Raw genomic sequence first — 16,159 nt, forward strand, 5'->3', positions numbered from 1 at the left:
GGGAGTCCACGAGCGGGGACATTCAGCATCTTCACAAGTGGAATTTTCTCCTGGAAAGAGGCAGAAATTCTCAATCCTAGGGCTAAGGGTTTCCAGGGACGACTTCTAAACTGTAGTTTTCCGTACAGAAGAATTTCTTCTTCCCCATTTGATATAGTCAGGCGGAACTGGTTCCCCACGGAATTCTAGTGGTGCTGAAGAGGCTAATTGATCACTCAATCCTTGGAATATGAATCTTCAGGAGAGAGATGAAAAGACCAAAACCTCAGTCATGCACCCAGTAGAAAAGTAATAGCCAAAGGGAAGTTTGTCTGACTCTAAGGAATGGTAGCTTGGTATTTTATTCATTCTAATGCCCGTGCCCTGATCATATTATGCTATTTTTGGGCCGCTATGGTCCAGACCTGGTTTTGTAGTGGTTTCTGTTGCAGAGAAACTGAATGTTGTATCTAGCTCCTCCCTCACCCCCTACAATACTTTTTGATACAATCTAATCAAGTCAGCAATTGAGATGATTTTAACAATTCCAAATTTGGTAACAGTACCTCTGCTCTACTTAAAAGAGCACTTATGGTTGAGACAGGGTCTTGCTTTGTAGTTCAGGCTGGCTTGAACTCACTATGTAGCCGGGGCTGGCCTTGAACTCTTGGCGATCCTCCCACCTCAGGCTCCTGAGTTCTGGGATTACAGGTGTGTACTAGTACGCCTGGCTAATTTTCTTAATAAATGATACAACATGTAACAGTATAGTCCCAATTTGAAGTTAAAATTAACAATGAAGCCCAGAGTTACTGGACGTTCTAATAACTCCTGGCTTTAATATTTCCCAAATTTACATGTTGGTGTCCCCTAAAAATCATTCTGCTAACTATGCTAGCTGTAATTAGATTTAATTATTTTTCCTGTTTTGTAGCATTTCAAATCAATCCTGTTTGCTTTTTTGGGAAGTGGAGGAGAATATATATGAATTATTTTTTTCTCAGAGATCTTCTCAGCTTTTTAATTGTTCTATGCTAAACTCTTACTTATAAAAGAGTAAGCCTAAAAGGGATGGAAAAAAAGAGAGAGAGAACTAAAGAAAAAAATGGAAATAGCGCTTTTGTGAAGCAAATTCACTATTTGTGAAGCAAATGTGAAGGGCGCTAAGAGTTGTAGGGAGCAGGGGGAGGAGTGGGAAAGGAAGAGGACAAAAACAGAACTAAGATGTGTTGTGTACTTTACCAAGTCCCTGTGATAAATGTAATCATTATGTACTCCATGCAGGTACTAATTAAAGTAAATAAATATTTAACAAGAACAAGCCTTTCTCTTTCTCTGATAAGGTCACGTTATCCCCCAGGTTTCAAACTACTGACCAAGGATTTTAACACTTTACGTGTTAAGATTCAAGTGATTTAAAGAAAAAGCATGGAAGTCATCATCTAGGTTGTCTTTCCATGTTTCTTTTAACTTAGCTTGGTATTAGGACAAGAGAGCATAGTGGTTAGGACTATAAAGGTTTGGGATAAGGCTCTGGTTCTGTTGCTGATTAACTGTGCAGGACGTTTCTGCTCTTGTGAGTTTTAATTTCTTCATTTGTAAACTGGGGGTTCTTGGGAAGAGTCGAAAAGATGCATATACAATGCTTAGTTTTAGGTACGGAATAAGTCACTATATGTTAGCCATTTTCCTTTTAGTTTTGCTGTCTTTCACTTAAGCACTCTGAGTCTATTTTCTGTTGCTTTAGTTATATTTCTCTTTACAAGCTCTCATATTTTTGTATGTTTTATCTTAGGCTTATCTTACACGTTTTGTATTTTATCCTCAGTGACAATTCCTTCCAGGATTCTTGGCTATGGCTTAATCTACTTCTCGTTTTCTTCTGCAGTGTACATCATCCTATTAAGAATCCAGATTTACCCAGGGGAGGCCCACTAGATAAGTAGTAAATACGCTACTTTATCATTCCAGTCTTGTGGTAGTTGTTTACATACATCTTAATCATGCCCTCAAGATCACATTACATCTTTCCATTAGAGTTGTGCTGCACCGTGGGTGTCAAGCCTGTGTCAAATGTATTTACTATCAACCTCTCTTCAGAAGCACTGGGTAGCTCCTGAAAATAGGCAGGTCTCATTTTCTCTGATGGAAACTACAGGCAACGAAATTTACATACAGACAAAAAGACTTTGGACTTCAGTTGTTTTGCAGCACTTTGGGCACACGCCAGCATTGAACAAGTACTCAGAACTTACTTCCCATGAGGACTGGGGTAGACGGCCCTTTCCACCGAGGTTCCTGGGCTGAATCTTTCTGTGATAGATAAAGGGTGTTTTTTGTTCTTCCTTCAAGGTTAGTGAGCCCTTCTAATTTGCTACGACTGCGTTAGATAGAGGAGGAAGTGAAGTTGTTATCTTCCATTATATGATATTCGTGGAAACCCACTTCATCTTCACCTCTGACGAGAGAATGGCTGTCTAGATTTTGCAGTTGCGGTCCTTTCAGAGCACCTGTCATTCTACACAACACTCATATCCTTATTGTTGAAACCCTCTCAAGATTGAGCAGAGCTGGTCTCATGAGAACTTTTCAGTCCTAATTTTAAATGTTATCTGCTCCCTTCTGGTTGAAGAATCCCCTTTTAAAATCCTCAGTTAATGTCTCATAAATGAAATCTTACTTGCCGGTCAGTGATTCACCTCACAAATTCAGCATTCTTAATTTTTAGCTAGCATTAGGGGTTGCCTTGAATTCTATTTTAGAATTTATCTGATTTAACAAGGCCAAGGGCTTTGTTTTAGACTTCTTTCAATACCTTTCATTTAAATCTTGACTTCTTCTGATAACCTATTTCGAATTGGGCCAGGGGATCTGAGTTACAGAGCTGAAGCTAAAATTCAGATCCAATCGGAACATTTTAAATGTACTAATAAAGCGTGCTACAGTAAAGGTCAACCTCCCCTGTCATAGTTTAGTATGTCTTTCATTCAAAATCCATTGACTGAACCCAAAGAGATAAAGGACTGCGCCTACCACCAAGACAGTCATTGTTTAGGGGGTATGGACATTCTTGTCACAAGGTAAAGAGGTACATATGAGAGAGCGAGTAGAAAAGGAAGATAAGGCTAGAAAATATGGCTGTGATCAGAATGAGGAAAAGGCCCGTGGAGAAGTTTGCCCTTTATTTAGCAAGTATGGGAAGAGCTGCTGAAGGGCAAGAAGACCAGAGAGTGATGGGACTAGACCCTGAAGGAAGGGCAGATTTACTCATCTAAACAGTGGTTCTCAGTCCTCCTCATACTGCAGAATTGCCCTTGGCGTGTGCTAAGAATACAGGTGTGCAAGCCCCACCCCTGGGGATTTGTAGTTTGGGTTGGTAACAAAACAGCTTGCATTCTAAAACAAGCTCCGCAGTTCGGAGTGCGATAAATAACCAGCCTGGAAAAGCCCCTCTGTGTGACACGGAAAGGAGGAAGGTTTTGATGCACAGAGAAAGGATGCTAGGTCAGAAGAAGCTCGGGTTCAGCTGGCTCACTTGAGCACCAACTGTCAATGCAGATTGGGGGTTAAATGTAGGGGTCCCAGGGCCATGGTCTGGTGAACGGAGATGAGGTCAAAGGCAACCTGTGCTAAGATCAGGACCTGCTGCTGATTTATCTTCCATGCTCCAAACATGATCTAGCTGAAGGAAATGACTCCAACATTTCAAAGTATTAGTCGTCTTCCTTCGATTTAACCTGTTTCTGTGTAATCTGAAGCACCCCAGCTTGGGCTGCAGATGTTGCTACATTGGCATCATTGTCACCCTTTCCTGTCTTTTTGTCTCTTCTCTGTCCATCTTGGCATTTCCTTCCTCGGGTTTGCCCACTGTTACCTGGTAAATGCTCTTCACTTCTATGGCTCCGACTCTGCTGCGTCTGGATTCTCACCTTTGGTTGGCCTTCCTGGAATCAGGCTCTGCAGGCGCCTCTGCTGTCCATGGTAGAGGGCAGAGAGGTGAATGAGCTTCCACCTGGTTGTGTGTTGGGTGTTTCTTCAGGGCCTTGGCTGTTCAGTCTTTTCTGACACCTCTTGCTCAGCATCTCGACCAGACCCATTTTTCCATTTTAAAAATTAATTTTCTACTTTCCTTTCCTTTCACTGTTTGATTGAATGAGCAGAGAAGTAAAGATGAGGAAGGACAGATGCCATACCATGTCCTTGATTGATAGACTGACCCATTCATTTAATGGTTGAATTCTTACGGTGCACACCTGATATGTGCATGTAAATTAGCTTTGGGTCTAAACACCTAATGTCTTCGGCATGTGGATTGCAGAAACTTAGTTATCATATGAGGCATGAAAAAGCAAGTGTCCCTGAAGATAGATAAGATTCTTAACCAACAAATGAAGAAATGTTTTCCAAAGTCTCCTGACACAGAACAAGTAGAATTTAAAAAATTATCATTGCAGATGACATTGCAATTAGGATGGATGGTTTTAGATCTTGATGTCAGAAAATTCCAATAAAAGATAAAAACGAGAAGTTAATTGTAATCTCAATTTAGGCCGAGTTTCATTATTTTAGGAAAAAGTGTACGGTACTTGATCTGCACTTGTACCAGGGACTGGTTTACCCCTAGGCTTTGAATATTTCTCCCAGGCAGGCTCAGGTCCTGTCTCCAGTCACATTTTCTCTTTGGCGTGTGAGTACCAGATTTCCAAATGGAAACTTCAAGCTCACCATGTCTCCTACAGGGGGAACAGTGCAGGTTTTGTACAGAGTGAAATACATTTGGAATTTGGTAGGGAGACATATTGCTTTCTCACGTCTAGGGTCCCTTTTTCTGTGTTTGTTAAGTTGGGTAGAACTTCCTCAACAAGATGGAATTCTGTCTCCTAGGTTTTATTAATATTTCTTTTAGTGCTTCGTTATTAACAGCAAGAGTGCTGTTTTGGGGCCATTTGAAGTATGTTTGCTACTAACTAAAATGAACATTTCTAGTGCTGAGAAGAAAATAATAAATATAATTTATGGAGTTTTAAAAAAATCAGTTAAAATGTTCAAATATCTTAGAAAAGTAAAAACAAATATAAAGCTTATTTACTTGAAGCTATCAAGACTAGAACAGTATTTTAAATTATTTTAACTACTATTAATTGAGCAGTTCCTATGTGTTAAGTAGTTTTGAGAAATTTACATACCACTGCTGATATATTTAGCCTTGCTTTTGAAATATTATTAGATCCGATTTTTATCTTCTGTTTTATGTATTGCCTCTGTGTATAACCTTTAAAAAATGATTACCTTTCCCTCACGCTTATGGCATATTATTTTTTTTCTCTAACTTACCTCATCTTGCTGATAGGCAAAACTCCTAATAATATTCATTTCCCAAGCCACATATTGTATGCCAACAGCCTTATTGCTGGTAGTCACACTTCAAGCTACATAACGGTAGGTGTATGATTCATCAGTATAAATGTACATGATATTATGAGCTTCTAAAGCTTAGTTATATATGGTGGTAGGTATGCAGAGGGTTTGATTTAAAGATAAATGTCTTGTCTTAATTTATGATAATTACCTTTAAACATACAAGTATGATGGCATTGGTGATCGTGCTTAGCCTATGTAATAACCACTTTCTAATCCTGCCAAATCAGTCAAAGATATATATTATATTATATATATATGTGTGTGTGTGTGTGTGTGTGCGCGTGCACTCCTGCCAAATCAGTCAAAGATATATATTATATTATATATATATGTGTGTGTGTGTGTGTGTGTGTGTGTGTGTGTGTGTGTGCGCGCGCATGCGCGCCTCTGAGACTCAATAAACTACATATAGAAAGATAATGTTATATTTTAAAGATAATGTTACTTAATATTCTACAAATACAAAGGAAATTCAAACTCTTGAGATGTATTTTTCTGTTTCACATTTCATTATAGGAAGCATACTCTTTAATTGAGAAGACTGAGGCAGAACAAAATGCATTGTATTCATATCAGAAGTATTTGCAAAGTTCAAAAATAAAGAAAAGCAGACTCCCTCCTCCACCTATCCTGCTATCCAGAACTCACTGCTCCGTGACCCTCAAACCTGCTCCATTTATTTCAGATGCTGAGGTATGGCGCCCAGTGTGATCTTTGCCTCTTGCAAAACAGTGTAAATACTTTTATGACTGTCACAAGTCATACTTTGATTGCTTTTTGAATCCGACTGGTCCTCATGATGAGCACAAAGCAGCAGATTAGTATTCTAATGTCTTGGCTTCTTCGTGATGTCTCCCTTTGTGCCATTTGTGGGATATTCTGCATAAGGGTTCCCTACCCTGATACACAGAAAGGAGACACAGTGGCAGAGTAGCTCTCCTGGAACACCTTTGTCACTGTGATGGAATTGAATCCTTACTCCCTACGGTTGAGCTTGCTCTGATGGCCTCAGTGAGGGGGTGACAGCTGGAGAGGAAGAAGACCCCTCAGAGCTGTCGATGGGCATGAGGCAGTGGGGTGTGGAGGTTCTTTCCAGTTCTTCCAAGTAAATGGGGATTCCTTCAACACAAGTGTCAATTCTAGCCACCTGGGATGTAGGACACCATAAATCTTTACTTACTTATTAGGATGAGACTTTCCTGGCTTCCCTAATGCCTTGGAACTTGGTCTAAATGTGACTAAAATTTGACAATGTGTCCTAACAGGAATTTGGTTCCACCTAATTTATATTTTAAATATCGCATTTTCCTCTTTTGAATGACCAACAACATGCTCTTTGATGTTGTGTACAGAAATAAAAATTGTATCTTTGACTTGCTTTAGGGTATTTTGCATACAAATACTTTTTTTTTTCCTCATTGAGTTTTTTTGTACATTTTAGGTAGACAGTACAGTTACATTCATCATTGGGATCTTGTACCTTTACATGACAGGCCTTGGTTCTCATTTTTTCCCCTTATCCCTGCCCTCCCTTCACCCCCTCCTCCCTTCCCTATTCACAAATACTTTATTTCCATTTTCTCACATTTTTTTCTTTTCCCTTATTACCTTTCCCACTTTCCCTACACCTTTAGCTCTTTTCTTCCTGTTTCACATTGCATACAAAGACTTTTGAAGTTGAGTACATTTGGCTTTAAACTTCTAGCTCCACTCATTACTAGCAGGATCACTTTAGGAAGACAACACATTTTCTGGGTTTTTTAAATTTGTAAATCATGTTAACTAAAAATAAAATGAATTAATGTGTAATACTCTTGGCAAATTAACAGATGTCTCATCGCTAACTGTGTTGAACATACATAGTAAAGTTTATCAAAACAAATGGAGTTATAGACCAAGATTACATTATTTGGTGATTTTTTTTCATTAATTCCACCCGATGAGCGTTTAATGAGTGTCCGTAATCTGTCAAGCCCCATAGCAGGCAGTTAAGGCCTACGGTTAAAAATGGAATGAGATAATTAATAATGTGAAATAGGAAGTAAAGGGCTAAAGGTGTAAGGAAAGTGGGAAGGGTGGGGGAAAGGTAATAAGGGAGAGGAAAAAAGTATGAGAAACTGAAAAAAATGGAAATAAAGTGTTTGTAAATGGGGAGGGTAGGAGGGGGTGAATGGAGGACAGGGACAAGGGGAAAAATGAGAATCAAGACCTATTATGTAAAGGTACAGAATCCCAATGATGAATGTAATTGTATTGTATACCTAGATTGTACCAATAACCTCAATAAAAAAAAAAAAAAGAAAAAAAAATGGATGAAATGTGGTTCCATTCTTGAAGGAACTCCAGACTAAGGGGACAGGGACATGCGTCAGAAGCCTTCACCACTTTTCCTGTATGTCTAATTTGTGGAACCAGATTTAGCGCCTTATACCCACTGCGCTATAATAAATGTCTTACTTCTACTGAGAGCCGCTGTACGGTTCAACTTTGAATGTTTTAGAATCTGTTTAAGAGTATGGCTTCACTGATTTCTGAAAAAAAAAAAAAAGTACAGAATGTAAACAAGATGATTTACCATTTTATTTATTTATTTGTTTGTTTGTTTGTTTTGTACCAGGGATTGAACTCAGACCCTTGCCCTTCTGATGCAGGCTCTGGAACCACTGAGCTAAATCCCCGGCCCTATTTACCACATTTTTGTTTGTTTTCAAATATTTTGATTTACTTAGCCAAATGCTATTTTTTTTATGTATTTCAATCCAGTGACTGTGTCTTTTGTTTTATGATGTTTGGAAATCAGAAGGCATGTCTGCATATTTGATCTGCAGTGCTATAGTCCTTGTCAGTTGGCACATGGTAAGAAGTTGCTGTCAATGAGTTGTTCCAGGACAGCGCGCTTAGTGGTTCCTACTCATGAACACTAGGTGGTGCTATGGGCTTGAATACATTTCTGCTTTGTGGTTTCAGCCATCTTTTGTCTCAGAACCTCCTGTTAAGGCATTTGTTTCATTAAAATCTGTTTCCAAAGTTGAAAATATATTAATATTATTTACATTACTTATCAAATCTTACTTCCAAAGTTAGTGATTTGTTCATGATGTTTCTGTGCTTACGTAGATTCTAATTACACATGCTCCTTAAGAGTTAGTCAGACTGAGATGTTTCCATCAGTAGAGCAAAGTAAAAATATGAAAGTGCTTGTAAAAATGCTTTTAGAGATGATTTTATCCTCCAAATTCTGGTTTATGTGGTATAATTCATAGTATAACAATCAAAGTCATATAATGTAGCCTTTCCCCCCCTCCCCCGCGGCCCCCATTGTCCCCCCCCATGGGAAATCAAGGGAAGTTAACTCCAGTTTTTCCCCTAAGCCTCCTCTGTTTTTCCCCCTGGACTCCAGCTTCCAGGTTTCTTCAAGGTTCTCTCTGTCGTTGGAGTTCTCCTGCCTTTGACTAGTCTTCATAGTCCCCTGAGAAATTTTCTTTGGAAACACGAAGCCCAGATACTTGTATGAGAAATTTTAATTTGTGGAAGCATTTTAAGAAAACTGGTGATTCTGTGTAAACTGTGTTTTTAAAAAGCAGTTCTGATGTACAGGCATGCTTGAGACCCACTCTTGTAGATTTGACCCTATTAGAATTTTTCTGTTGGCCTGGAGGAAGTTGGAGAAAGCCCAAGTTGTATGAGGCACTTGCTTCTTAGAGACAATTACATTTTCCCTTCTTTCCTGCTTTCCTTGTAGTTTGGGAATTGCCTGGGAGGAGGGTTTGCCACAGCGATGATGACCCGCGACACCCCAACAGTATGGCTTGTTCATAATACCACTCCCTGTGGCGTCATCTGGGCCCCCTTTTCCCCACTGTGAGAATATGGTTCATTCTGATAATGTATCTCCATTATTTTGACATCTTGGCAGAAGACCCATCGTCTAACTGTTTAGTCAAGGTTAAGTTTGGTTGTTTCTGTGGGCTTTGTACCTTATGTTTGGAGTATGTCTATATTTAAAATTAGCGAGGTACTGTTGTGGTTCAGGCAGCTGTAAACTGGAGAAAAAAATGATTTGTCATCTTACCATTCTGTCATGCAAACTCTACCTTTCTTATATAGGAGCCTCTTCTTCTGGATATATGTATTTACATTTCATTTTATTTATTCATTCTTTCATTAATACTGGGGCTCAAACTCAGGTCCTTGCTCTTGCGAGGCAGGCGGTGGAACCCCTGAGCTAAATCCCCATCCTTACATTTCATTTTATTATTTATTTATGTTTCGGTACCGGGGATTGAACTTGGGTCCTTGCGCTTGCAAGGCCCTACGTTTCATTTTATACACTACACTATCTCGCTTCTTTTTCTGCTTGCTTTTTGGTCATCTATTATTGTGACCAAATATGAACATTATTTCAGTGAGGCTCTTTCTTCCATCAAATCATTCTTGAGTCCATGAAGATTAAGTCATCTTTGGAGGCAGCTTCTGCCACTCTTTGTTTTGAGGTAGTTATTTAGCATCTCAGTGTCTCTCTGTTTCCCATGACAACCGTAATCACATCTCCTAGGGATCCTGGGAGCATTAGAAAGTCTCTGTTAGTTTCCTAAGATGCTTAGCACAGAAGAACCATCCACCTAATGTCAGTGAGAATAATTAATAGAGAATAAAGTTTAGCCTTGACTGTCCTAGGTAAGCTCACCATGTACTGTATTTGTCTTTGCTTTTGTAAGATTACACTCCAATTTCTTTATAAACCTAGATTTCAAGTTTTAAAACTTTAATGTTACCTTTTTATTTATAAAAGCATTTCTTTTGCTACATTGAGACAAAAGAAATCAAATGATTTTTGTGCAGACTACAGGTGACATCCTCATCTCTCTTCCTGGCAGGTGTCCTGGTACTGCATTTTGGGTTGTAAAGCAGAAGGGAGTTATGGAAAAGTGAGACTAAACAATAATCATCTCCCAAACTCAGGAGAAGCGGTACGTCCAGTTAAATGTCACATACACACAAAAAAAATCAAAAAAACAAAAAAAACCTTACCAAAGCCCCATTAAAGACAAATAGGTTTTTTCCTTATTGAAGTCCTTATTTCAGTGAATCCACTCTAACTTCAACTTGAGTCATAACTAAAATCCAGCGGGGAGAGTATTTTTACATACAATCTTTACCTCATTCTATTTTTAAAAGTCACATTATTTTAATTTTCCACGCATAACTCGAACTGTTTTTGTTAATAGATACCAGCTGATGGTAAAAGCATTTTTGAAGTGAAAGGTTTAGAAGCTAATGAAAAATACATATTTGCAATTGCTGCTTATTCTTCTGATGGGAAGCTCGTCGGCAATGCAGTTGGGGAGACAACGAAGCCGATTCTGGTTTATCCATCTCTTTCTGCTGTTACTGCTCGGATGTATCTGACACAGGTAGAGGAGAATTCTGCAAGTTTTCTACTTTTTTTGTTGTTGTTAAGAATTTCCTAAAAAAAAAAAAAAAAAATGGCTGGGGACTTAGCTCAGCGGTTCGGTGGCCTGCCTTGCAAGCGCAAGGACCCGAGTTCAATCCCCGGTGTTAAAAAAAAAAAAAAAAAAAAAAGAATTTGCTAACTAACTTCTGATGGAAGAACATCACGGCAGATATTCCAAAGCTCATGTGACACATTTTCACGACTGCACTTTAGTCTCTTCAAATACGAATCATTTTTTTTCTATCAATGAGTCTGCTTTTTTATAACATCCCCTCCCAGATTACAAATATAACACATAGTAATTGTAGTAATCTTGGAAATTACTGAAATACATATAGGAGAAATATTTTTTAAAAAATGTCTAATATGTTACAGAATAGCAGTTCTTACTAACTTCAGAGCAATTTTGCTAATGTCTGGAAACATTGTCACCACCTAGCAGGGTGCTGCTGGTGTCCAGTGAGTAGAGGCCAGAGATGCTGATAAACTACATTTTATATGTATGTAAACTACACATATGCATCTATGAATTCATGTATAGTGTGCTCTTTTAATTATGATATACATGATATTTTATAACTTGATATTTTAATTTAATACATAATTGACATTTGTTCATTCTATTGGAAATTCTTCCAAAATAACTCTACGGCATTGAATTTTACAGGTATATCATAGTTTACTTAGTAATTTTTCCTTGCCGGTCATTTAGTTACTTTGTAGTCTTTTGCTCTTATGAAGAAGGTATGATGCATGCCATTGTCTACAAATCTGTACTTGTATTCGTGATTACTTTCTTAGGATGAATTCAGAGACAGGCACTTTCTAGGTCAATAAAGACAGACTTGAGTTCAAATTATAGCTCCTAACAGTAGCCATGTGATACTGAGGAAAGAATTTTCATCTGTGAAGTAGAAATAAAAATTGAACTATTATAATAGAAGTACCTCTCGGGATAATATGAGTATTAAATGGAATTATGCGTAGCAAATGTTTTGCCATCTCTTCTATCGCATAGTAGACACTGTTGTCTGATTTAAAACATGTCACCACTGAGGAGGACACTAAAATGACTTTAACCTAGGTCTTGAACATCTAATTTTAAGGGCATTGTTGGCTGTAGATCTTATGGTTCTTCTAAATTACATCATATTTCTACCACGCTATTTTTTTCTCATAATAGTTGATCAGTATTATAAGCTTAGATCTCAGTGGCATTTTATATTATCATATTTTTCAAAGAAAATTAAATTGAGAGAATTGCTAGGATTTGTCTAGCATTGGTTTAGCATGTCAGATTGGCTCACGGTATCCTGGTATTTTGATTTCTTTGGAACTTCATACATTCCCCAGTTTGCAGTGATAGAGTTATTGTGAGGAACTGAATATTTCATCAAAGCCTAATTTTTCTCCAGGGACTGGTTTGACTCTTGAATTCCATTTGGCAGAACTTAGATTGAAAGTTAATAAAACTAAGTCCAAGCGATACACTGAGATAAAGAAAAGTTTCATGAAGTAATGACCTGTATTCCTTTATTGATAATATACTTGCAGTTATGGTGTTCATTTGTTACAGTTTATAGGCATTCTTTTTAATAATGTTGAGTGTTTAAAACTTTCTCATTTATTAATCCCCTTTAATTTATAACTTAAGTTAAGCTTTTAAATTCTAATGTAATATACCTGATTTTGGGAAGTGAAGTCTAATTTTCATCAGGATGGTTAATTTTTAGTTTGAGGACAATTTTGTTCTTCAAAACATAGTGGCATAGCTATTTTATAGTAGAATATGGAGATCTTCAATAAATGTGTGTGATTAGCTTGGTTTTGGGATTTTACATTGAACTTTTTCTCAGCACTAGTCTAAAGTCATTAAAAAAGTCAGCAGAATCTTTGACAGGTTTTTCCACTAACATAAAAAAACTAGAAATTTAATCTGTCTGGAAAAATTTTTTTACAAATATTTTGGAATTACATTCTTTTTGCGAATATTTCCCTTCCCTTTTGGTTTTATTTCGTTTTGTTTTTCTTCTTTATGTTGGGAATGGCTAGATAATGTGGTATAAAATATAGAAAAGTAGAAATCTGTGAGTGGAATTCAAGTCTTGACTGTAGAGATGGCGATTTTAGAAAAGTTGTTTCATCCCATTTTTCATGTCTGTAAAGACCAAATACCCTCTTCTGTTGGACTATTGAGTTCTCAAATCAAACAGTGGATGAGCACAGTGGTGTGCCAGGCATCCCTAATTCGCTGTTCTGGTCATCGTTAATGTGAGGTGATATCTCACTGGGGTTTTAACTGGCATTTCTCTGATGATAAGTATACAGTAGAGTGCTGTTCAGCCTTAAAGAGCAGGAATCTGCGGATGAACCCAGAGGACCTTAGGAGAAATAAACCATAAGCCTGTCACGGACAGACAGATACTGTATGATCTCACTTAGGCATGAAACTTAAAAAAGATAAGCTCCTAGAAGTAGAGAGTAGAATGATATCTGTCAGGAGACTGGGGTTGGGGTAGATAAGCACAGGGGCACATTTACAGTTGGTCGATGGATGTAAATTTAGTTATGAGTATGTTTTGGTGGTCTGTGGTACCAAACAGTGACTAGAGCTAATAATAATATATTTAATATCTTTAAATGGTTAAAGTGAGGATTTTAAAATTTGTTGTTTATTGATACATTTTAGGTATACAATATGATGACATTTATCTTTGAGAATTTGTACCTTTACATGATGTGTGTTGGTTCTTATTTTTTTCCCATTCCCCTTCCCACCCTTCACCCCCCACCCTTCAGTGTATGTAAAAACTTTGTTTCCATTTTTTCCTTTTCTCATATTTATTCCTTTCCTTCCTTCCTTTCCCCTCCCCCTTCCACTTCTCCTTCCCCTTTGGACCTTTTCTTCCTATTTGATGTCACCTATTATACATTTTGATCCTTATTTATATTTTCAGATTCTCACACCAGAGAAAATATTTGGTATTTACACGTGTGTCTTATTTATCTCACTTGACAGTATGGCCTCAATGTGAATCCACTTAGGTATAAATGTGTCTAGTTCCTCATTCTTTATGTCTGAGTAGTGCTCCATTTTATAAAAAACCCATCTTCTTTATCCTGTCTCCAGTTGATGGGCACTTGGGCTGTTTCCAAGTTTTAGCTATTACAAACTATGCCACTATAAACATGGGTGCGCATATATTCCTGAGTCATGATTCTTTTAATTTTTATGGGAAGATACCCAGCAGGGGAAGAGCTGGGTCAAATGGGACCTCTGGTCCTACTTTTTTGAGGTATCTCCATACTGATTTCCATAGTGGGTTGCACCAGTCTACATTCCCACCAGCAGCGGAGGTTTTTTTTCTGCACAACTTCTCCAGCATCTTTTTCTTTTTCTTTTTTTCTTTCTTTTTTTTTTTTTGGTATAGGCAGTTGAACTCAGGACCTCGTACTTGCCAGGCAAATGCAGTGTCACTGAGCTAAATCCCAGGCCCTAAAAATGAGGATTTTAAATGTCCTCACCACAAAGCGATGGTATCTGAGATGAGACATGCTGATTAGCCTAATCTGATAACTCCACAATGTATATACATTTATCAAAGCATCACATTGTGCCCTAAAAACATAAATGATTGTTACTTGCCAATTATAAAGAAAACAAAACTTTAAAAATCCATGATTCCACCCATTACAGTAACTCTATGTGGTGATACGATTACTTTCATTTTAAAGTTAGGAAAACAGATGACTTTGATCCTTTTCCTGCCAGTCCCACTATATTCTAGAAAGAGTGTGTTATGCAGGTAAAAAAAATTCCCTCAGGGTTCCTTCCATAGCAGGTGGTTAACTTGGACCAGCTTGTGTCTTTCTGCTAGTCTGTCCAGCTCTAGGAAATCAAGTATTGGATGCTTCGCATGTGCTACCTGTGTCCTGCCATCCTCTGTTCTGTGTCTTCTCGTTGGCACCTTGCTCTTTCCCTCTACTCTCTGCACCTCTTTCCCCTACCAATTTTATTTTGCTCTCTGCCTGGATTTGAGTCAGTCAGCTGGTCATCCTGATCAGAGTTAGTGGCGCACAAATACTTTGTCAGCAGTTACAGGACTGGCAGGAACAAGGGAGATGCAGTCCAGACACGCAGTCTACTTCATAGATCATTTCATTAAAACTCTTTGGTTCATCAAGATTTACATTTTGTTTATGACTTCAAACTTGAAAAATCCCCAGAATTATGGGTAAAAGATCATGATCCCCTCTTTAAGAAATTTCCATTCTTTTATCTTTCATCCTCTTTAACTGAATATTATTATACTCTACTCATCTGTTTATTGGTGAATTATTTTGTCAGTGTCCAGGTTCTCCTTCCTGTGAAATGTCTTTTGTATTTATCTCATCACCACAAGAGTAGCCTTTGCTTAGGAAATTTTGATGTATGCATTCAGCCAAGATCCTGATGTAGCCAGGAACCAGCCTGGCTTAGTCCTCTCTATACATCTTCTTTCTTTTTCTCTCTCTAAAGATTGACTTTCTTTCCTTCTGTATCTATGGAGGAAAAATATGGGGTTCCTGAATTCTTACATGTTCCTCAAGTTCAGTCACAGAGACCAGCTAGCCGGCTTTCTAGGAATTTGTAATCGAGATTCTAGTCTTGATTGGAAAGTCTAATTGGCCCACCCCATGTAATGAAGAGTCTGACCTCATTTTGATGTTTAACCAGTGACTTGCTTTTAAATCTCACCTCTCTTTCCCTTTGGTCACCTATCTGGGAGGCTCATAAAAAGGACTATGAACTCGTCATCTCCTTTGGTGCCTGTAGGAATTTAAACCTTCAAGCGGCCACCGGCGTAGGCTTTCCCCAGTCCTACTCCGCAGGCCCTATAAAGGCTATTGGAAGAACTTTGGCTTTTACCTTGATCTTGAGCAGCCCTACGACATAATGTAAGTTATGTTCTTCAAGGGTTACCCTGGTTGTTAAGTTGGGAACAGTCTGTAAGGGGTGAAGGAGAAAGCACAATTTCTTGCTTCTATCCAGTGAGAGAGGCAGGTGGTTTGGCCAGTGTGCTGGTGGTCGATGTGAAGAGAAGTGATCAGATCCTGGATATGTTTGGAAGAAAGAGATAATGAGAAAATGAAATGAGTGTAGATGGAAAAAAGGAGAGAGCCAAAGTCTGAATAAACCCTGAGGCATATCATTTTCAAGAGGTGAGAAAGAGAGGAGAAACTAGCAAAAGGAATGTGGTGTTTGAAGTAAAAAGAGAACCTATAGTTCTGGAAGTCAAGTGAAAGCTCCATATGGAAGAGTGG

General features: G+C 38.2%; 1 protein-coding gene across 12 annotated transcripts in view; it reads left to right on the top strand.

Moving 5' to 3' along the window:
* The window catches only part of Cfap54 (cilia and flagella associated protein 54), a 267,711-nt gene that overhangs the window by 60,936 nt on the left and 190,616 nt on the right, over positions 1-16,159 (top strand). For all 12 annotated transcript variants that reach the window (XR_781214.3, XR_781213.1, XM_033763843.1 and 9 more), the window contains 3 exons: positions 5,917-6,093; positions 10,278-10,370; positions 10,629-10,814. Coding sequence is in view for 10 of the 12 variants with exons in the window: in XM_033763843.1 (XP_033619734.1) it covers positions 5,917-6,093; positions 10,278-10,370; positions 10,629-10,814 (456 nt within the window). In the remaining 2 variants the exon portion in view is untranslated. The remainder of the gene's footprint in view (positions 1-5,916; positions 6,094-10,277; positions 10,371-10,628; positions 10,815-16,159) is intronic.

The sequence above is a fragment of the Fukomys damarensis genome, unplaced genomic scaffold, assembly GCF_012274545.1.
Source record: "Fukomys damarensis isolate Sample0158 unplaced genomic scaffold, DMR_v1.0_HiC HiC_scaffold_15, whole genome shotgun sequence".
In the NCBI taxonomy this organism is placed as follows: domain Eukaryota; kingdom Metazoa; phylum Chordata; class Mammalia; order Rodentia; family Bathyergidae; genus Fukomys; species Fukomys damarensis.